At 56.3% G+C, this 23,779-nt stretch overlaps 1 protein-coding gene across 3 annotated transcripts in view; it reads right to left on the bottom strand.

Moving 5' to 3' along the window:
- Positions 1-23,779, bottom strand: part of RASA3 (RAS p21 protein activator 3) — a 122,129-nt gene that overhangs the window by 78,212 nt on the left and 20,138 nt on the right. For 2 of the 3 annotated variants that reach the window (XM_033177107.1, XM_033177108.1), the window contains exon 2: positions 199-316. The exons of the other annotated variant lie outside the window; for it this stretch is intronic. In XM_033177107.1, coding sequence (XP_033032998.1) covers positions 199-316 — 118 coding nt within the window. The remainder of the gene's footprint in view (positions 1-198; positions 317-23,779) is intronic. 3 annotated transcript variants of the gene reach the window in all.

Genomic DNA, 23,779 nt, shown 5'->3' with positions numbered 1-23,779 from the left:
AGAGCCCCAGGGAGCACCTTCTCCTCCTCAAACTAAGCAGCAGGAAAAGCGGGAAGGTGACGTACATGCTCAGGACATTGTCTACACACAGAAAACTTCTCTACCCGCGGGAACATGGGAAGGTGACGTCCATGCTCGGGACATTCTCTACACCAAAGAAAACACATCACTGTCAAGTAAAGCAACAGAGGACATTACCAGAGTGACTTTTCCACAATTTTGGTCCTGAAAACCTCCTCCTGGTCCAGGTTCACCGTGCAGTAGCAATCCCTCATCTTGCTTGGCCCCGGGTAAGAGGGAAGGTTTTTGGCTTCACCTAAAAAGTAAAAGCGACATACGTCATCAGCAGTGTGGAAACGTCTGGTCCCCTGCGCATCGCAGCCACGTTTCCAAACAGCAGGTTTACTTCCTAGCCACACGCCGGCCTCCGCTTGTGTGCGTTCACCACTCTCCACAAAGGCTTGGGTTTTTTGCCACCGCAAGTCACAATGTGGATGCACACAGCACGTGTACACGCTCGGGACATTCTCTCGCCGAGAGGCAATGGACAGGCACGCCACCCTGAAGTGCAAGCGGCGCAAGCAGAGACCCGCCGGCCTGGGACTCGTGGTTCCTGTGTCTTACTTTGTTTTCCCCGCATTAGTCCCTTTATTTTAATGTTAACGTACAGTTTTCCATCTCAGACCTGTTCAAGTGCACAGTTCCGTGGCATTAACCACGTTCACCGAGTTGTGCAACCATCACCACCATCCTCTCCAGAACACCCTCATCGTGCGAAACGGAGACTTGGTCCCCGTTCAACACTCGCTCCCATCCCCTCCTGCTGTCTCCAGCGGCCCTCGCCCCACGTTCTGTCTCCGGATCTGACTGCTCTGGGCCTCACATCAGCCGGCCCTCGCCCCACGTTCTGTCTCCGGATCTGACTGCTCTGGGCCTCACGGGACATGTCCTTTCAGCTCACTCTGCTCAGCAAGTGCCCTCCAGGGTGGCCCTGCTGTGGCCGCTGACTGGATCCCTTCTTTTTTCAGGCTGAGTAACTTTCCATCGTGCAGAGGCACCTCGTCCTGCTTATTCATTTATCCACTGAGTCCCTTTTTATTTTGAATTTTATGTTATGATATTAGGTCAAAGTTGGCGCCAGAATTAAAGGAAAGAGCTCTTTCTCGTGGATGTGATTTGACTGTAAACTCCAGCTGTTTGAACTGCCAGTTAAGAGAAGCGTCCCAGAGGGACCTAAGCTAGGTCCACATCTCCCTCCCTCAAGCCCAGAGACGCCACCTGAACATGCTTGAAGGAAGGAGAGCCAGTTCCCGGCTGGCCCTGCAGAAAACACCCGTGATGCTGGACTCCTTGTTTGCCCGGGGTCGATCTGGAGGTCATAACCGAACCCCAGCTGTGACTGCTCTGCTGGCAGCTCGGAGCACACCCCAGCGGCAAGCCTAACGGCCCAGTTTACCAGAGAATCGGGAGTGAGCCGGGAGGGATGAGTGGCAGCTGTCAATCCAGAAGGCAGACGCCCAGTTTAAGTCCACTCTGTAAAAGAAACGTCTCAAACACACTCGCGCCTCCCCAGGGCCTTCTCTGCCTCCGTCATTTGGCTCTAAAGATGCCTGGCAATGGTGTCTCGAGGGCGCAGGACGAGAGGACAGATGTAGGCACAGGCACCACACTGAGACCACACCAAGGCTCACGTGGCTCCTGCTGGCGCCACTTGGGGCCACATCACCTTATTCTTGTTGAAACAAAATCAAAAACGGAGCAGAGTCGAAGTTTCTCAGAACCCCACGTCTACCACTGCCAAAGCTTCGCGTCAGCTCGGCAAGCACACACGTCATCGCCCACGTGGGGCGGTCGGCTCATTTCAAAGATGCCAGTTTGCAAACTGGGAGGCCAGAAACTCCACAGGGCAGAGATAAACTCAGTTTGAAGCTTTTAAAAGACTTTTCATCCACAACATTAACCTGAGGCACTGTGTGAAGGAGCAGAAGCCCCAGGGTCTGGATGAAGGCTCCCGTGTCCGCACTGCGGACCTCTGGGGGTCGAGGTGCCAGCAGGCGTTCCCAGCAGCACCCGCCGCTGCCCACACGGAGCGGCTCTCAGGGCCTCACTGCTTGCGGCCCCAACACACCGTCTGCCTCTCTGGGCCTGAAACTCCTGAACTGCAAAAGCAAGCGACACAGCAGCTCTCGAAGGCTCGTCGGACTCTGAGACGCCTCTAATTCAAAAGGTTCTGGAAATTTTTATTTTGGGAATCATTAAGGAAGCGTCAAAGATAATCAGTTGTGCACAGGAGAACACAGCCAGGCTGCTACCAGGCACCTGGCTCCAGGCCAGGCCTCAGGTTGGTCATCAAATGTCAAAAGACAGGCTTTCTGAAGGCTCCCACCGATGTGAAGGTCCTGCAGGCAGCACACGCAGGCAGCACCCACAGCACACGCAGGCAGCACACGCACACACACACAGCACACGCAGGCAGCACACATGCACACACACAGCACATGCAGGCAGCACACACACAGCACACGCAGGCAGCACACACACACACACACAGCACACGCAGGCAGCACCCACAGCACACGCAGGCAGCACACACACACACACACAGCACACGCAGGCAGCACACGCACGCACACACAGCACATGCAGGCACACACGCAGGCAGCACACGCACACACAGCACACGCAGGCAGCACATGCACACACACACAGCACACACAGGCAGCACATGCACATACACACAGCACACGCAGGCAGCACACGCACACACACAGCACATGCAGGCAGCACACGCAGGCAGCACACACACAGCACACGCAGGCAGCACACGCACACAGCACATGCAGGCAGCACACGCACACACAGCACACGCAGGCAGCACATGCACACACACAGCACACGCAGGCAGCACATGCACACACACACAGCACACACAGGCAGCACACGCAGGCAGCACACACACACACAGCACACGCAGGCAGCACACGCACACACACAGCACATGCAGGCAGCACACGCACACACAGCACACGCAGGCAGCGCACGCACACACACAGCACACGCAGGCAGCGCACGCACACACAGCACACGCAGGCAGCACACGCACACACACACAGCACACGCAGGCAGCGCACGCACCACAGCACACGCAGGCAGCACACACACACCACACACAGCACACGCAGGCAGCACCCACAGCACACGCAGGCACACACGCACACACACACACACGCAGGCAGCACACGCACGCACACACAGCACATGCAGGCACACACGCAGGCAGCACACGCACACACAGCACACGCAGGCACACACGCACACACACACAGCACACACAGGCAGCACATGCACATACACACAGCACACGCAGGCAGCACACGCACACACACAGCACATGCAGGCAGCACACGCAGGCAGCACACACACAGCACACGCAGGCAGCACACGCACACAGCACATGCAGGCAGCACACGCACACACAGCACACGCAGGCAGCACATGCACACACACAGCACACGCAGGCAGCACATGCACACACACACAGCACACACAGGCAGCACACGCAGGCAGCACACACACACACAGCACACGCAGGCAGCACACGCACACACACAGCACATGCAGGCAGCACACGCACACACAGCACACGCAGGCAGCGCACGCACACACACAGCACACGCAGGCAGCGCACGCACACCACAGCACACGCAGGCAGCACACGCACACACACACAGCACACGCAGGCAGCGCACGCACACACAGCACACACAGGCAGCACACGCACACACACACAGCACACGCAGGCAGCACACGCACACACACACAGCACATGCAGGCAGCACACACAGGCAGGGTGTATGATGAGTTCACAGGCACGAAGGGGAGAGAGCACGGCTGGCGAGCTTCTCCAGAAAGGGCAGGGAGCCTGGGGGATGGCAAGTGAGGTTCCTGGAGCAGACGCAGCCTTCCTGGTCGCCGCAGCTGTCCTCGATTTTGAGGGCAGCCTCAGCACAGCCCGTGAGTCGGACGGGGCCCCTCCAGCCTTCCGGTCCTGTTTTGGAACAGACAGCTTCTGCAGCAGACAGAAGTCCTCGCCCTCCAACACAGCGACTTTGGTGACTTTCCTCCTGACACCTTGACGGTGTGAACAGACGCCGACCATATTTCCCTTGGGATTTTTTGGGGTATTTTTTTTTTTTTGGTTTTGTTTTTGGGAGTTTTTTGTTTTTGTTTTTTTTCTGGGATTTGTTTTTTGCAACAAATGAGTGTCGATATTTAGCTGTAAGTTCCTGTGTTTCTTAAAAGGAGAAAGAGAAAAGCTTTTGAAAGTCCTGTGGGAGACGGTGTCTGTGGATAACACAGAGCTAAGATTTGTTCCCACAGGGCCTCAAATCACAGCGGTAACAGCTGGGTCTTCCGAAGGTGGACGCTGCAGTACGGAAACACACAGGCTTTCCCTGGACTCCCTGTAAGACCAGACGCCACACAACATGAAAAGCCCAGGTCCTCCCGCGCTGGCACCAACGCACCGGGTTCCTCTCTCCCCGTCCGACGATGCCCAGTCCCCTGGCCCCAAAACACACCAGGTTCCTCCCTCCTCGCCCGATGGCCCCGTCTTGACCTCCTTCTCCCTGCTGGCTGTCATCTGGGGCTGAGACCCTTTCTTTTTCATCTACTTTTGCTATGATGCATTTAATAGAAAAAAAGAGGGGGGGACAAAATGCAAACCCATTTCCCTGCCTCAGGCTTCTGATGCCGTCACCTCCAATGCATTGGTTTTGTTTCCAACCCTTAATAAAGCATTTAAACAGAAAAAACAATCCCGAGAAACATCCGGTTGCTATGACGACAGCAACACCAGGTAGCCTGCTGGACGCACCAACACCCAATGAGCTGCTCAGACCAGGAGGGCTGGAGCTGCCACAGCACGGCCTGGCCACATTGCCCGGGGCCTCCCGTGTGCGCCACGTGCAGCAAGACCCAGCCTCTCCCTGCGGCCCCACAGCTGAGCGGGACCGGGCTGCCCCAGCTCCCAAGCGGCCGTTTCTTCTCCACCGCACCCCACACAGCTCGCTCAGTTACCTTCACCAAAGGTGCCTGTTCTGTCTCTTAGAGGAAATGTGTTTTCTCTTTTTTTCTGATACACAGAGACGTTCATGTAAAAAAACAAAGCTGTCTGTGGCATACAGTAAGTGCCGAATTATTTGTTGCATGCATGGATGAATAAATGAATTAAAAGAAAAGTAAACTGGTTTCATTCTAATAGCCAAATAAGTAACAGTTCTCGTGAGCACTTTTCCCACGGACGGTGTCTCTAAAACACGCGGTGTGTTCACAGCCGGCAGACTGACGCAGACCTCGCGTCGGCTCTGAAAACTCAGCCAACAGGAGTAAAAGGCAGCCTCCAACATTTCCTGTCAACAGCCTAACATCGCAAAACCTGATTTCCAACTCCAGGGATCAGGCAATCAGTAACAAAAGCAAAGGCCACGATCCCAAAGCCGTCCTGACTCCCAGGCCCACGGCAGCCCTGCTGGGCCGTGGCGGAAGCTGCACCCCCAGGTGAGCACAGCCCCAGCCCGGACCGAGGGTTGGGATCCCCAGGCTTCCCTGGAGGCCCACACAGCGCCTCCAAGGGCTGAGGGCGAGCTGTCGGGGTGGCCCGTGGCACTCGGAGCCCCACCCCGTACCCGGAGGAGCCGTGAGGGCACAGGGAGGCCTCCGCAGACCCACCCAGCACCGCCCCTCCCTGCAGGCATCCCGAGGAGGGCCCGGGGGCGGGCTGGCCTCACGTGCTGCTCCGCACAGCACAGCAGCGGCGTCTCCCTGGCACTCAGCAGCTCAGCTCAGCGCCCAGCGACGAGGGCGGAGGAAGGAATGAAAGCAGCCACGGGGAGGACGAGGGCCCAGGGCTCCGCCGAGCAAAGCTCCCGGCACCGACCCCGACAGAAGACGTCCTGGGGAGCCCAGGGCTGTGCTGGGACTGGCCGCGTCCACCCAGCCCGGCCGCTCGTCTCTTTCCCGCATCATCACGGCGTTTTACTCACCTGCAGGTCGGCCTCATGAAATCACGCGGAACAGGTGACGGCCCCGGTGCAGGGTCCGGCGAGAGCAACCCCGTCCCAGCAATAGAGCCCCAGGGCCCGCCCGGGAAGGAGACCCTGCGGAGGCGGGAGGAAGCACGGACCTCAGGCCCCCAACCTCAGCCAGCCTGAGTCGTCCCAACGCAAAACATTCCAAGAGGCCTAAACATTCTGCTGGGCAACACAGCGTCTTCTAACAACAAAGTGTTGACCGAAACGATAGTCTTGTGATTAAAATATCTGAATAAATGATGAACAGCCCCGTCTACTTTGGGCTCTTTGGAAGCCTGGAACAGTGACCCCAGCCCCGGCCCCGGGATCCTCACCCGCACAGGTTCTCCTCCAGGCCCGGGCAGGGTCTTGGCGAGGTGCAGACCCCTCTCTGGACTCTGAGCTGCTGACTGCGAGGTCCGCGTGCCCCCGGCTGCTGTTCGCCTCTGGACTCGGGTGACCGGCCTCGGAATGGGCCTGAGTGCCCGTCCGCACCGGCCTCCCCACCCGGCACCCTCCGTGGGACAAGGCTGGGTCTTATCTTTTTTTTCTTAATGTAGCTAGAGCTTTGTCAATTTTATCTTTTCAAAAAAATTGACTTTTCATTTTGTTGGTCTTTTGTCTTTTTTGTCTCAATTTCATTCATTTCTGCTCAGATCTTTGTTATTTCTTTCCTTCTACTAATTTGAGGTTTGGCTTCTTGCTTTTCCAGTTCCTCGTGGTGCATCCCTAGGTTGTTTACTTGAAGTCTTTCTACTTTTATGACGTCGGCATTCGTTGCTATAAGTTTACCTCTTCGCACTGCTTCTGCTGTATCCCATAGGTTTTGGTATGTTATGTTTCCATTTTCATTTGTTTCAAGAAATTTTAAACCTTTTTTCTTCATTTCTTCCCTGACCCACCGGTCATTCGGGAGCATGTTGTTTAATTTCCATGTGTTTACATAGTTTCCAAAGTTCCTCTTGTTATGGTTTCTAGTTTTTTTGATTGTGGTGAGAAAAGAGACTTGATATAATATTGGCATTTTTTGTTTTTTGAGATTGTTCTGTGAGTTAACCTATGATCTATCCTGGAGAATGTTCCACTTGCCAATGAGAACAGTGTGTATTCTGCAGCCGTTGGATGAAATATTCTGTAAATGTTTGTCAGGCTCTTTTGGCCTAGAGTGTAGTTTAACTCCCATGTTTCTTGTTGATTTTTCTGCCTAGATGACCTTCTCATTGCTGAAAGTGGGGTGTGAAGTCCCCTCCTATTGTTGTATTACAGTCTGCCTCTCTCTTTAGATCTATTAATATTTGCTTTATATATATCGGGGTGCTCTGGTACTGGGTGCATATATATTTACTATTGTTATATCCCTTTGCTGAATTGACCTCCTTTTGTAGGCCTCATGAGGCTTACAAAAAACATTCTATAGTTATAACAAGTTATTAAAACTGATACCAACTTACCTTTGATTGTAAAAAAAAGAGACAAACAAAAGCCTGTACACATTAACTCCCTTCTCCTCCCATATTTTGAATTTTTGGTGTCACAATTTATATTTTGATATTGCCTATCTCCTAACTGTTGTGGTTATTATTTTATTAATTGTGTCTTTCATTCTTCTTACAAAAGATAGCAGTGGTTTACACGCCATAATGACAGTGTTAGTATGACAGACACATTAGCATCCTTTTCCTTTGGTTTGAAGAACTCCCTCTAGGGCTTCCTGTAGGACGGGTGAGGTAGTGATGAGTCTCCTCAGCTTTCGTTTGTCTGAGAAAGCCGCCATCTCTCCATTTCTGAATGATAGCTTTGCTGGGTACACCATTTTCAGTTGACAATTGTTTTCCTTTAGCACTCTGCATATACCACCCTGCTCCCTCCTGGCCTAAGGTTTCTGCTGAGAAGTTGCTGCCAGGTATATTTGATCTCCCTGAGATGTTATTTGCTCCTTTTCTCTTGCTGCTTTTGATGTAATCTCTTTGTCTTTGATCTTTGAGAGTTTTTTTATTACAGTATATCTTAGCGTATTCTTATTTGGGTTGAATCCGACTGGTGACCTTTGACCTTCCTGTACCTGAATATTTACATCTTTCTCCAGGTTGGCAAGTTTTCTGTTACTTATTTGAATTAAGTTTTCTTCTGCTTTGTTTTTCTCAATTCCCTTTTTAACTCTAGTAGCTTGAATATTTGCTCTTTTGATGTTGCCCCACAGATCTTGTAAGCTTTCTTCATTTCTTTATTTTTTTCTTTTTTCTTTGTGTATTTTCAAATGCTCTGTCTTTGAGCTCGCTGATTCTTCCTTCTGTTTGATAAGTTCTGCTACGAATGCTCTCTCTTTCATTTTTCCGTTGCATTCATTGTATTTTTCTGCTCTAAGATTTCCATTTGTTTTCTGTTACTTCAATCTGTTAACGTTCTCTGATAAATTTGTAAATTCATTCTCTGTTTACTTGAAGTTCATTGAGCTCCCTGAAAACAGCTATTTTGAATTATTTGTCTGAGAGATCACACATCTCCATCGCTGTGTTAGGGCCGGTCTCGCGCACCTTATTTTATCCATTTTGTAAGGTCACATTTGCCTGAATGTTCTGGTGCTTGTGGGTGATGATGAGTCTGAATCCCAAGGGTCCCACAGAGAGACTTTCGACTGTGATAGGTACAGAATTATGGTTATTGTGGGAAATATGAGCAGGTTACCTTCAATTCCACCACTCAATAAACATAGCATTACCATATAAGCCACCAATTCCACTCCTAGGTATATACTCGAAAGAATTGAAAACTGGTGTGCAAACAAACACACACGAATGTTCATAGCAGCACTATTCACAATAGTCAAAAAAGGGGAAAACAACCCAAACGTCCATCAACACACGAACTGATAAAATGTGATATGTCATTAGTGGCTGCCAGGGCATGGGAAGTGATCACTTAAAGGATGTTCTTCTGGAGTGATTACGAAGTGTTGAAACTAGAGAGGGATGATGGCTGCATGGCGTGGTAAATGTGCTAAGTGCCACTGAATCGTACACTTTAAAATTCTTAAAATGCTGAATTTCATGTTATGTGTATTTTACAACTTAAAAAAAACATGGTTACCTCAGTACTGATAGAGGCAACACTGGTAAATGTGAATGTGTTTAGTACACACGCATCGCATTCTACCTGACACCCTTTTTTGGAATAATAAAGGGTATAAATAAATACTTCTTTTTAGAGCTTATATTTAATTATATTATTTTTATTTATGCATTTTGTTGGGCTATAATATACACTCTGCAAACAGAGCTCAACATGTTTACACGTGTGCACAGCCACAGAGTCGGCACCCAGACTGAGGCACAGGCTCCCCGACTCCAGAATGTCCTGTCATGTCCCGCCCCACCCACAGCTTAGCACGCTTCAGAGTTCTAGAGTCACCCTATTCTTCCATCTCAGATCAACAGAACCGGACAGTGTGTACCTACATCTGCTGCTCTAGTAGGGGGTGGAAGGTGATGATATTCTACCTTTCATTTTAATTCACAAAATGAAATAATTTTGTAAGGGGAATTTACTAGTTACCCATTAGTGAGGTTCACACAGGACAGTCGGGATAAATGCTTGATTTTTCCCTTTTATTTACTGGGTTTTCGAGTAATGGCTTGGCTGCCTATCGTCCTCCATTGGTGAATAATTTGGGGCTGTTTAGTAATTTTTTGCAATTATTTTTTATGGAGATGTAATTCACATATCATACAACGCACCCTTTTAAGGTGTACAATTCAGTGGTTTTTAGTATATTCACAGAGTTATAAAACCATCACCACTAACTCCAAAGAATTTTCATTACCTGAAAAAGAAACCCCATAACCATTCCCAGTCCCGTCACCCTCCCCACAGTCCCTGGCACCCACGAATCCACCCTCTCTCGCAACCGATTTGCCCATCGCCCTCCCCACAGTCCCTGGCACCCACGAATCCACCCTCTCTCGCAACCGATTTGCCCATCGCCCTCCCCACAGTCCCTGGCACCCACGAATCCACCCTCTCTCACTACCGATTTGCCCATCGCCCTCCCCACAGTCCCTGGCACCCACGAATCCACCCTCTCTCGCTACCAATTTGCCCATCGCCCTCCCCACAGTCCCTGTCATCCACGAATCCACCTTCTATCGCTACCAATTTGCCCGTCCTAAACATCTCACAGAAATGGGATCACATGTGGCCTCCTACACCTGGCTTCCCTGAGGCAGCCTCATGTTTTCTAGATTCTTCCATGCCGTAGTCTCAGGGCTTCACTCCTTCCTGTGGCTGATTAAGAGAGACCTGTTTATGTCATGCACACACCTTCACATGCATCCACTCAGCCTCACGAGTCACCGAAGAGCTCAGGCAGCAGGCAAGGCTCCAGAGACACTCCGAGGGTCAGGACGATGGGCCCGGCTGTTTCCACAAACCAGGTGGCTTGGGGCAACTCATCCAACCTCTCCAGGCCTCAGTTTCCCCATCTGTAAGCTCAGTGGCTGGGCCTCAGGTGACCCTGGGTCTCTTCCCAACTCCACAATTCTGTGATTTGAGCAAACAAGCCCAATCCTGAGTTCTGTCTCCCTTTCTAATCCAGTAAAAGTTAAGCTATTGTGTTCACTTGACTCAGCGGAGTGTGTGGGGGCAGAGCAATTATGACACAAAACCACAATTCTCTTTGGTACGGCAAGCTAATCCAAGGTAATTTTTCACACCACGATTGGCAAAATCTGCCTACAGGGAAAGGCTCTAAGCAAAGGCCTACAGAGTTTTCACCTGTGCGAAAATGCTGTTTTCATTTGGGAGACACACTTTGTTACTTTACGGTGAAAGTTCGCAGCTGGAATCCAGCCCCTCCTCTCCGTGTGCCAGACGGCTTCCACACCAGGTTCTGGGACCTTCTACAGACCAGGCAACTAAGTGAAGTTCCCTCATCCCGTGGCTCTCCCGTGGCCCTGGGTGGCATCGGTGTCTGGGAAGGGGGTGCTCTCCCGTGGCCCGGGGCGGCATCGGTGTCCGGGAAGGGGGTGCTCTCCGGGTGGCCCGGGGCAGCATCGGTGTCCGGGAAGGGGGTGCTCTCCGGGTGGCCCGGGGCGGCATTGGTGTCCGGGAAGGGGGTGCTCTCCGGGTGGCCCGGGGCGGCATCGGTGTCCGGGAAGGGGGTGCACAGGCACACCCCGGAGGGCTACCTGGGAGTCTGCGTTCTCGAAAATGCAGGGTGACCCTGGCGCAGGCTCGGGTCTGAGAGCTGCTCAGCGGCCCACGCCTCCTCTGGAAAAACGCCTTTTTCACTGTCACCTGAATAGCACCTCGGCCGTTCTCCGACACTCAGTGGCTCTGTACCCCCGGCTCAGAACCCTGTGCATTGCCTCAGCTCAGAGGCCCATCACTGAGCCGACCTCCTGCTTAAAGCCACCTTCTCACAGTGTTCAGTCCCGGGGACCCCGGTCGGGACAGTTGGCAGAGTATGAGCTCTGGCTGATCATCCGTGTCCTGGGTACAACGGACCCTCCTTCGTGATTCAAACTGTTCCAGCCTGGAATAACTCCATGGCTCCTATGGGAACAACTGCTCCTTTCCAGCCAAATAGCCCGTTTCCCAAACGCCTTCCCTTTCCATTCTCTAAATACTGTAGCACCACACTGACCAGCGTGGGGGTCTCCACCACAGTTAGGACCACCCTTCCCTCCTCCTCCCCCAAAGCACTCAACAGCTCTCCAGCACCCACCAAATGAAGCACTGACCCTTCAGCCAGGCGCTGGAGCCCCCACAAGCAATGTCCACCTGCGTCCAGTGATTGGACGTACTCACCCTACACTGCAGCCAAACGCACTCCGTGTTTGCCAACGTGTGCACCTTTGTACATGTGTTCTCTCCGCCTGCAGTGCCCTCCTCCACGTCTCCATCCTTCCCGTGCACCAGGCCATGCTCAAAATCTCCTCCTCCGCGAGGCTCCCAGATCACCCCCAAAGCCACCACACCTGTCCCTGAGTGTCCAAGGCGCCAGTTTCACTGAGGCTGTGGCACTTCCCCTTCCGCCAGGCACAGCACTACGTCTGCGTCCACATCCCTCCTGGACCGAGCGGTTCTCAGCAGATACGGGCTGACCAAAGGAGCATCTTTAGAGCTAACAGGAACTGTCCAGAGGCCAGAGGCCTGGGTGGTCTTAGAACGGTCACTCATCTCTGCTTCAGTTAACTGAGCAATAAAATACCCTGCAGATAAGATCAGATGGCAGGTGCCAGTGTGTCCTGAAGAGCTGTAAGTCTACAAGCAGCCGGCAACCTGCCTGGCCGTGCTGTGTGCATCCCCACGGGCGCCAGGAGCAAACACCCGAACATCCATCCCATTCCCAACTCAGGGCAATGGGTCCAAAGGACGCTGTTGCTGCTACGTGAGACAGAACATCAAAGCGATGAGGCAGGCAGCAAATAGATGCCTCAGGGCGTTTCTCAAAGAAAGGAATGATGCAGCCTGAAAACCCCACCAGAAGTATCTTCCTGCAAGCATCTAAACGCCCTCTGAGTTCCACTTCCCAGAAGAGAGCAGTTATGTGAAGCAGCGATCACAGTGAGAACGGAAGTGCCCGGCCACAGAGGCTGCCGTCCGTCTCCCCATCCCGTTCCACCTTACAGATGGCTCCCCTCTGCGGGACCACACAGTTGCCCGGATGCAGATGCTGAGATGGGAGCTGATGGGCAGGTTTCTGGGGTGAGTGGCGGGAGAGAGTGGGCAGCAGACAGGACAGGGGACGCAGCCTACGTGGAGCGGATGAGTCAGGAAGACCCCGCCTGGGTCTCAAGACCCCATCATGGGGTCTTGTCTCATTCGTGACCCTGTACACGCCTTGCAGCAGTGCAGATGGCCAGGGCTCTGCCACTGGGGCTCCGGGGAGACCACCAGCGAGAGATGGAGACCCCTGGGAACAAAGCGGGCCCAGATGGAGACCTCAGACAAAGGCAGCTCTCGGCCCTCGGCTGAGCAGGCTGAGGGTCTACAGCCCTGGTCCAGGCCCAGGCCGGCCGCCAGCACAGAGAGGCCCAAGTGGACCCCGGGACCCAAACCCCAATCTGGGGGCTGCAGGGGAGCACAGCGACCGGCGAAAGCACAGCACACAGGGCTACAGCGGGCAGCCTGTGGTCAACAGCTCATCAGTGACAGTGACCAGCCAGGCCCAGCCAAGACAGCAGGAAAAAAATCACACGGAGGCCACGCCCTCTACCCTGGGGGCAGAGTTGAGAGGACAGGTGGACGAGGCAACAGGGACCCACGTGCAGGTCAGCAGACGCTAAGGATCCCAGGGTCCGTGTGCCCAGCCAGGCCTCACACCAGTGACACCCAGGGGTCTGCACCAGAGCCATGGGGGGACAGGGACATGAACAGACGAAAGTTCAGCACGGCTGAGGCGCCCAGGCCAGGTCTGAGGCAGAGACATGAACAGACGAAAGTGCAGCAGGGCTGCAGCGCTGAGACCTGGTGGGCTGGGGTCAGGACATGAAGGAGGTGTGTGTGGACTCGGGCTGGCCGGCCCCCTCCCATCGAGAAGTGGGAAACCCCATGGCCGGGATGAGGGGAGGCGGGAGGGGCGAGGGGCGAGGGGCGTGGAGGCCGGCTTAGTGTCCAGAGGAGAGACCAGCCCAGACCCAGGGAAGCAGGAGCCCCGTGGGATGTCCCAGACAGCAAGGAGAGAGGCAGTGAAGCCACAAGGGCTGGGGAAGGACCTCAGAAGAGGTTTAAAGAATGAACAAATAAAAGCTCTGAAATTTATTTTAACAGAGCTTTGGGCTACCGCAGGCAAGAAGACAGCAACACCCACTGAAGCCAGACCCACAGCAGTCAGGGCCCGGCCCCCCGAGCCCCCGCCCACCCCTCCTCTCCTCAAGGTCAGAACAGCAGCGAAGGTCAGAGGCGGAAGCACAACAGACGCTCCCAACCCACAGGCAGCTGCTGAGGCCTGAGGCCGGGACACACGGGGCCGGCAGCCCCTCCCAGGCCTCCATCACCCCGAGACGGTACAGAAATAGCGTGTCTTGTGGGTGGGTGCTGGGTCGGGGAGGGAGGGTGACTGCCTCTCCCTTTCCAGGCACATTTGGATTCCCTGGGGTGTCTGGGAATGACTCACACCGCTGGTCAGCGCTTCTCAGACCTGCGTTCACAGCGCGTCTCCCTCCTTTCCCTCCCTGCCTGGGACCTACGTAAGGCTCTGTTTAAAACTGGCCCAAATGCAGGGTCAGCGCCTGAGATGCAGCCCCCACAGCACACCTGCCCCGCAGCCCCACAGCAGCCCCCACAGCCTCCCTGTAGCCCCTGCAGCCCCCATCGCAGTCCCCCTCGCAGCCCCCCACAGCCTCCCTGTAGCCCCCGCAGCCCCCCTCGCAGCCCCCTGCAGCCCCCATGTGCTCTGCTCGATGCTCAAACATAGAGTTTTATCTCCTTAACTCTAATGCTGTTTAAAAACTATTGTCCTAATTAAGCAAGAAAAATGGCAGGTTTGCAAAGCGTCTGCTCTGGAGAGCGGCAGACCAGGATGGAGACACCACACTGACACAACTGAACACAGCAAGGTTTTCCAAACTCTGCACAACAGGAAGACACCGAATGGTGAATGGAGGAGCTTGCAGGAGACGCAGCTCTGACTCCGCCCCGCCCCGGCCAGCAGTGCCTCTGTGCCAGCACCGGCCTCGGCCCTGACCCTCCCCACTACGTCCTGGGCACCCTCAGAGCTTCAGCCATGGGGTGCACAGCAGCCTCCATGCATTCTGAAAGGAGATTTTTAGACTTTTGTGCAGAACACCAGGTGCCGCCCACCTGCAAAAGCACTTGGTCAGTGTGGCCTGGAAAGGGGAGGAAAGTCGTGGGGACAGGCTCTGTCGGGTGGAGGACGTGATGCTCAGAGCAGCCAGGGACCCCCATCCGGGCCCGGTCCCCCTGCACTGCGCCCCACGCTGGCTGGAAGTTTGTTCTGGAACCCACCTCCAAGACAAGTGCGGCAGCCGGCCCTGGCAGTTGGGAACAGGGCGGCTGACGTGGCTTCCGTGGAAAATGCCGGAAAGCACATCCCACACCAGGACACCTGGGGAAACAGCCTCAACTCAGAAAATCCCAGGCTTTTCCGTCTCTCTGCTGTCCGGACCTGCTTAGATGTCCCGCCGTTTGGGAACTGTGTACCCTTCGAGAAACGCTCCAAGGCCCCAGGGAGGCCTGAAGCCGTGGAGCCCGGACCCCGTGTGTCTGTGTTCTCACCACCTGGAGAGGCTGCAAGGTGACTCACAGGCGGACCACGGGGCCTCAGCCGCTACACAGAACACCACACGATTTAAAACTCAGAAATCGCTTATTTTTAGAATTTTCCATTTAACATTTTTGGACCACGGCTGACCACAGGTGACTGAAACCGCAGGTGAGGGGGTGAGCGTCAGCCTGTGTCAGGCTGGACACGCCCAGGGGCCTGGGGAGCAGCCAGGGGTGGGGGGACGGGGGCTCCCCACACCCACACGGATGGCCCGTGAAGTCACCAGCAAGGTAGGGTCCTGCAGGCCTGCGTCCCGGCCAACGGCAGCCACCAAACCTCTCTGCACTTCTGTTACGGACGAGTCAGAGAGGCCCAGAAAAAGGGACCAAAATTGAAGAACCAGGGAATTTCAGAGGGAGAGGAAGGTAAGCAGACCCCGGATCATGCGCTAGAAGGGGGTTCTGCTGCCCAGCGAGGTCTACCCCCAAGCAGGACGGTGGGCAGTGGCCCCAGCACCCCCACAGCCCACCAGGGGCCTGCACGTCCACAGGAAGGACAGAGGGAGGATGAGCCCCTCAGGGCCGGAGAGTCACCAGTCACTGCTGGGGCTGGGCCCCACGTGGAGACATCTAAGCACCACCCCATGGACAGTTCGAACCTGGAGGGGCCCGATCCCGACCCTGACCCACGCCAGGGGCCGCAGCCAGCGCTGCGTGCTGGAGATCCGGGCTTTCCTCAGCAAACACGCTCGGCTGTCCTTCTTTCCAAGTCACCCCTGTTGGTAAAACAGTGAAGCCAGCAGTGAAATGCACAAAACCCGAACAGCCCCAGAGTTGAAACCGGAGCCCTTCCAGGGAAGAAGGCGGTTTCTAAGTGTTTCCCGTGACTGCTGTGGGTGCACCCGGGGTTCTGGGGGTGGACGTGAGAGGGTTGTGGGCCCTGAAGTCACCTGCTGGATTTCAAAGTGGGCCAAGGCAGTGGTGTCTGGAAAGCACGTGGAAAACGGCATTCCCAGGAAATGTGGCCAATCGTTCACCCTGGACCACGGCATAAAGACACACCGGCCCTCTCATCAGAACGTGGGGAGCAGGGGTCTCAGTTTCCAAGGACCCCACAAGCGATGTCTGCAGGGTGAGAGACCCCGTACCCAGCACCGAAGGAACCTGCCCGACACACAGCCCCCAGCCTCGAGCGGAGGCCCCCAGACTGCATACAGCTGTGCAAATGCAAATGATCTCCCTTTGGGTGTGAGTCACAGGACTGTCTTAAAAAGAGTGTCTTCTTCCAGTGCCAGAAAACAGAGAGACGGAGGCTGTGATGCACAGGAGCGGGTGGGCGGTAGGCGGGCGGCAGGTGGGCAGTAGGCGGCAGCAGGCAGGCAGTGGGCTGAGAAGCAGAGCAGAACCCCAGCCAGGAGCCCAGACGGCAGCAGAGCAGCGGACACCGAACCAGACGGTGGGACCTGTGCTGGGGGAGAGTGAGAGCGAAGAGGAAGAGAGACGGAGAGAGAGAGACGGGGAGGGGGAGAGGGACAGAGAGACAGAGGCAGGGAGGGACAGAGAGGGAGTGAGAGCACTTCCCACAGGAAGGACCAAGCTCAGGTCCTACCCTCCCCCAGAGCCTGATGCAGCTGCGTGGGACAGGCAGGAGGTGCAAGGGGCCCGTCTCTGACATGTGCCAGCACTGCCCTCTACACACAAACTCTCAGGAACCATCACGACCCCATTTTGTAGGAGAAGATGCTGAGGCCCAGGACGGTAAGCAGGCCACATGGCCAGTGACAGGGGCAGAAGTCAGACTGCAGCCCTCCAGGTGGTGTCATGGCCAAGACCGCAGCATCACTGCCCGTCCTGCCTCGCCTGTCCCCAGGGCGACCTCTGTCCTATGGACTCTGGGGCTTCCTGACCTCTGGGGAGGGCGGCAAAGCCCGTGGAGGCCGGAGTCCCATGGGCTGGGGGACGACAGGAAGACCAAGTCATCTGTATAATCGCTGTGGACGCAGTCAGCAGTGCTGCCCACCCACCCACAAGGCAACACGGGGCCTGAGACCAGCCCCAGGCAGGTGGGCAGGTGGGCAGGTGGGCTCCCAGAGTTGGGGTCCTTGACCCAAACCACCCCTGCTGCTCACTCACCCCTAAGAGTGAGGCTGCGATGCTGTCAGCCGAGGACGCTGACGTGGGCAACTCTGGTGCAGCCGGCCCCGGGTGTGGAGGTGGCTGTGGCCGATGGCCATGACTGTTGCTGTTTGGCAGAGAAGCCAGGTGAACTGGCTCTGTGCTTCAAGGGGACCTAGAGGGTCTCCCCCAAGTCCGTCAGAAATGTGTGCACATTCGCCCTACCCAACTGTGCACCTGGCCCAAGTTGGGAGAGATGCCCGAGAGACCACAGTCAGCCTCAGCACAGTGAGGGCTGCCCTGGCCCTTTGGGGTATCTTGGAAGAGCCTGGCATTCTCTCTGGGGTAGCTCTCACCCTCGCAAAGCACAAAACACACTGAGAACCCCAGACTCACGCTACATCCACAGGGAAGGCCAGGCAGCTCCCAGATGGGGGAATGGGGAACACAGAACCAAGCCCCCAAGGAGCACCTGACACCGGAGCCCAAGTCTCGGCTCAGCACCACCACCCCCGATGCGTCCACGCCGCCCTGGCCACAGCACCACCACCCCCGGTGCGTCCACGCCGCCCTGGCCACAGCACCACCACCCCCGATGCGTCTACGCCGCCCTGGCCACAGACACCCACAGACGATGCGTCCATACCGCCCTGGCCACAGCACCACCACCCCCGGTGCGTCCACGCCGCCCCAGCCACAGATACCCACAGACGACACATCCACACTGCCCCGGCCACAGACACCCATAGACGATGCGTCCACACCACCCTGGCCACAGCACCACCACCCCCGGTGCGTCCACGCCGCCCTGGCCACAGACACCCACAGACGATGCGTCCACACCGCCCTGGCCACAGCATCACCACCCCCGATGCGTCCACGCCGCCCGGGCCACAGACACCCACAGATGACGCGTCTACGCTTCCCCGGCCACAGACACCCAAAGATGCATCCACACTGCCCCGCCACAGACACCCACCACTGGCAATGTGGCCTGAGACACCCCCACACCCTGGTCAGAGGCTCAACCCACACCCGCACCCCACAACCTGCACTCACAAAACCTGCAGCTGGCAGGAACCGGCCTCTTTGCCTGACCCTGTCATCAGTGGAGGGAACTCCGGGGGCGGGCACACCCAGCGCAATTACAGGGCAAGCATCTGAGGCCCTCCTAGTGGGCCGGCCACAGAGCCTCTCATCAACCACCCCTCGGAGAACCACAGTCAAAACCTGCACTGCCCAGACTTGACGTCTCAATGCCAACTTCAGAAGAGGAGAAAATAGCAAATCCAAACTTTGATTTTTCCTTTCTTATTTATGACTCAGGACAAGACTGCCTGAGAGAGCATCAGACTCCAAGAGCAGGCTGCAGTGCGGTGTCTGTTCTGGAGTGGGGGCGACCCCTCCCCAGTTCACACACGTTAACCCTCCCCTCCCCACACACCCTCACCCCTGCCCTCCCCACTCACGCTCAACCCTCCCCACACGCTCACCCCTCCCCCACACACGCTCACCCCTCCCCCACACACGCTCACCCCTCCCCCCCACACGCTCACCCCTGCCCTCCCCACACACGCTCACCCCTGCCCTCCCCAGACACGCTCACCCCTGCCCTCCCCACACACGCTCACCCCTGCCCTCCCCACACACGCTCACCCCTGCCCTCCCCACACGCTCACCCCTGCCCTCCCCACACACGCTCACCCCTGCCCTCCCCCCACACACGCTCACCCCTGCCCTCCCCACACACGCTCATCCCTGCCCTCCCCACACGCTCACCCCTGCCCTCCCCACACATGCTCACCCCTGCCCTCCCCACACGCTCACCCCTGCCCTCCCCACACATGCTCACCCCTGCCCTCCCCACACGCTCACCCCTGCCCTCCCCACACATGCTCACCCCTGCCCTCCCCACACGCTCACCCCTGCCCTCCCCACTCACGCTCAACCCTCCCCACACGCTCACCCCTCCCCCCACACACGCTCACCCCTGCCCTCCCCAGACACGCTCGCCCCTCCCCTCCCTTCCCCACACACCCTCACCTGAGCGTTGCCAACACCGGAGAGCAGCCTTCACAGGAAGGGTGGCCCCCAGGCCCTCGTCTCCTCCTCTCCCCCCACCAGCCCAACCTCCACCTTGGGCCATAAACACCCTTTGGTCAATTGGCTCACCCTCCTGCAACAGACTCTGACCTCCCCAAGCCCCAGTATCCCCTGGAGACGGAGAGCGTGCCTGGCCCCCCAGCCAGGGCAGGTGTCTCCAGGGCCAAGCCATCACCTCAGAACGGCAGACGGGCTCTCCCAGGTGGAGGCAGGTCCGGGACTGGGGGGACGACCCCCACCCAAGGCCCCACCTCATCCTTGGGCTCCAGCCTCATCCCCAGCAGCTGCCAACCCTCTGAGATGCCAGGCGCCATGGGCCCTGCACCAAGGGGTGCTCACTGGGCAGCCGTGTGACCAGCAAGCGTAGGCGGGTTCACAGCCGCAGCTGAGCTCTCCAGAGGCAACTCCACCAGGGGTGCCGCGAGCTCTGTATCCCCAAATTTATGAGGAGCCCGGCTTTGGGAGGGGACACCTATGGGAAAAGGGTTCAGGGGGCCCTCAGCCAAGGAGCAGCTCTGGCAGCCCCCCTCTTCCAGCATGGGGACAGGGACCGCCGGGCATCGAAGCTCCTCGCCTGCCTTCTGCCCGACAAGGGCACAGGCACATTCGGGGCCAGCACTGACCAAACAGACGCTCCCTCCACCTCACTTCACCTGGCCTGAGGCTGGATGGGCGGTGCTGGTGTCTGCAGCAGACCCACAGCGTTCAGGAAATGACAGAAACCAGGCCAGGCTCTGAGCAGCCCGTCCGTCCTCCCCTGACACCTGACCATGATGGCATATTTACGACGTCTTCTCCATCTTTGAAAAATATTTTTAAGAGGACATAAGAACAAATCAATATTCCAGGAGCCTAAGGAAGTCAGGTAGCTGTACAACTCTCATGATAAGCTACACAGTGGCGGGAATCAGCGTTAACAGGCATTCCACAGCGCGAGACTCTGACACACAGAGCGCCTTGCACCACCCTGGCCGGGTGAAGATCCTGCACAGCTGCCGTTCCAGTGCGGCCACGGCCGGAAATCGCAGGCACTGGGTGGGAGGAGGAGGACGACCGGGTTTTGGGATCCCAGAGCGGCACACGGAAACCTCTGGACGGGTCACAGCCTCTGATGGGCGCGTCACAGAGCGGCACACAGCCTCCGGTGTGTTTTCCGATGAACTTTCAATAATACATAGAAATGTACGGGTGTAATGTTTCCCGTGTGCGTTTACAGATGTGTGTGTAATATTGAATATGTGTGCGCCCACCGTATCTCCACGAGGCAAAATAAGAATGGAGAAAAACTGAAAGAAAGACGTTGGCGTGCTGGGCTTTCAGTGGGGACAACTTCTCATTCTTGAAAACTTAAAATTAAAACAACTGCAAAGCAACAAAAATGCTTACAAATGTAATAGCATTTGAGATTATTATAAATAAAAATGTTAGGTCTAATTTCTCTTTTGCCAACATTTCCTTCGTTTATATTAAATATTGACAGTCAACTCATTACGTGTAACAATAATGGCAATTTGTCCTCATTAAGTTTAAACATAAAATAAAAAAATGTAATTCAGAGTTTGCAAATAAATGCCCATTCTACTTAGCGTAGGTGTAGGGATTCACACACAAGTCCCACTTAGACCACGCTGCCCGCTCCAGAGCATAAGCCCCCGGCGTGGGCAGGGCCTTGGGCTCCGTCCAAACTGACCACCACCATTGCCTTGCTTTATTAATTGCTTTTGGTTTAACACCTGAACCAGCTAGGCGCAAACTATGACACACATTACAAAACCACCTGCCCATCCTCCAGGCACATGGAAGGCACACGGCCCACAGAAACCAAACTACACACGGCGTCCCTTTCAGAAAGCTCTGCGTATGTTTAAAATTAAGTCTTGTAAGGAAACTATTTTTCTGTATTTCAAAATGTCCTTAATTACAAAGAAACAGATATTCATTCTAGCCAGTTAAGTCTCCAGGTAGAAAAAGTTAACTTTGTTCCCTCCCTCAGTCAGCCCCGCCCAGAGCCGCAGCTGCGAGGACGGCTTGGTGTGCGTGGCCCACACCTCCTCTCTGGACCACGTGCCCACACCTGGAGCAGATGCACAACATTTCAACATGGCGGTCTCCATCCAGCCACGGTCTGTGGACAGCGTTCAGGCTCCAGCCTTGACCCTGGGCACCCTGACTCTCACAGGGGACAAGCCTGTGTGTCCACCTTTGTGTCCCGGTCCTCGCAGGGGACAGGCCTGTGTGTTCCGCCTTCATGTCCTGGCCTTCGCAGGGGACAGGCCTGTGTGTCCTGCCTTCGTGCACCCTGACACCATGGGTCTGATTTTCCCACGCTGGAGGTCTGCTTCTGAACGGCTGCATCTCCTCCTGCAGGGGAAGCCGTCTGTTCACCCCAGTGCCTGTCCTGTCTGAGGCCTGGCTTCCTCCTACCCAAGGGTTGGGGGCTGGCCTGTCCCTCACGACCCAGGAAGGCGGCCAGGGCTCCCTGGAACCCGGGCTGCTGCAGGTGTCCACTCTGCTCTGGGTGAGGCTCTAGAAGGTTCCTGTGAGAAGCCACTGTGTCTAGGGGAGCCCCTTCCCCAGTTTAAAGAACGTCCCCCACCATGGCTATCCACACACCCAGTCCTCTAAGGAAGTGCCAGGCTGCCAGGATCTGAGGAAGCAGAGGCCGCTGTGCGCCGAAAGCAGGATGAATCAGCGGCGCCATTCAGAACGAGGCTCAAATTACTGCTGCACTTTTCAGAATGGAGCCAGGCTCAGTGTTTCAGAACCAGAGGCTGACTCGGATCAGTTCGCCCGGCCCGGGACCTGAGCCAGCCTCTGAGTGCCACTCCCCACGGCTGCCTCAGAGGCTGAGCCTCTCTCCACGCCTGTTTCCCACCGGCACGGTGGGGGTGGCCCTGCCGTTCCCTAGGGGTTCTGTGGGATTCCCTGAACACTGTACAAAAAACCTGAGCCCTGCTCCTGGCCACTGGATAAGGACCTCTCCGAGCCTTTCTCCTTCCCACTCATTCCCACCCCCAGACAGGAGCAACCAGCGCTGAGAAGTCCTGTCATCCCACAACCCATCATCCTCCATCATCCCCCATCCATCATCCCGCGCCTGTCATCCCCTGCCCATCACCCCGCCTCCGTCACCCTGCGTCCATCATCCCCCCGTCACCCCACATCCATGACCCCGCGTCCGTCACCCCACGTCCATCATCCCCCATCCATCAACCCACGTCCGTCATCCCCTGCCCGTCACCCCACGTCCATGACCCCGCGTCCGTCACCCCACATCCGTCATCCCCCATCCATCAACCCACGTCCGTCATCCCCTGTCCATCATCCCGCATCCGTCACCCCGCGTCCGTCATCCCCGTCCATCACCCCACGTCCATCATCCCCCATCACCCCACGTCCGTCATCCCCGTCACCCCGCGTCCATCACCCCACGTCCATCATCTCCCCATCACCCCATGTCCATCATCCCCCATCCATCGACCTGTGTCCGTCATCCCCCATCTGCCATGCCCTGTCCGTCACCCCGCGTCTGTCACCCCGCGTCCGTCATCCCCATCCATCAGCCCGCGTCCATCATTCCCCCGTCACCCCACGTCCATCATCCCCCATCACCCCGCGTCCATCATCCCCCGTCCGTCACCCCACGTCTGTCACCCCGCGTCCGTCATCCCCCATCCATCAACCCGCATCCGTCATCCCCCATCTGCCATCCCCCGTCTGTCACCCCACATCCGTCATCCCCCGTCCGTCACTCCAAGTCCATCATCCCCCGTCCGTCACCCTGCTTCTGTCACCCCGTGTCCGTCATCCCCCGTCCATCACCCCATGTCTGTCATCCACCTCCCATCACCGCGGTGCTGTTTTCTAGGTGCTGGAGCAAGGTGGGATTCACACCTCGTGTGCACACCTTCTGACTCACTGGGCCTAACTCGGGAGCGGGGCCCCATGGAGGGTGTGGCAATCACACAACCCTCGGCCTCCTCTCCAGGAGTTCTTCTGATACCTCGAGGACGCTCTGAACCCCGTGTCTGGTTCCCAGCTCTTCCGTAACAATGTGGCTGCTCTGAATCAGTCACAAGGAAGATCCAACTTAGCACAGACAGTTTTTCCTAAACAGCAGAACTGGGGGCAACACAGGCGTCCTGCAGTTCAGTCTGCCATGTGCAGCACGCAGGTGACGGAGCGAGGCTGTGGTGGGCTCCAGGCGGACGGTGGCAGGGCAGGCCCAAGTCTCTGTGACAGCAAAGCCCCTCCACTCAGCCCCC

Source organism: Trachypithecus francoisi, unplaced genomic scaffold (assembly GCF_009764315.1).
Source record: "Trachypithecus francoisi isolate TF-2019V2 unplaced genomic scaffold, Tfra_2.0 Lachesis_group18, whole genome shotgun sequence".
In the NCBI taxonomy this organism is placed as follows: Eukaryota; Metazoa; Chordata; class Mammalia; order Primates; family Cercopithecidae; genus Trachypithecus; species Trachypithecus francoisi.
Note: the sequence above shows the minus strand (reverse complement) of the source record. Positions and strands in the feature narration are given on the sequence as shown.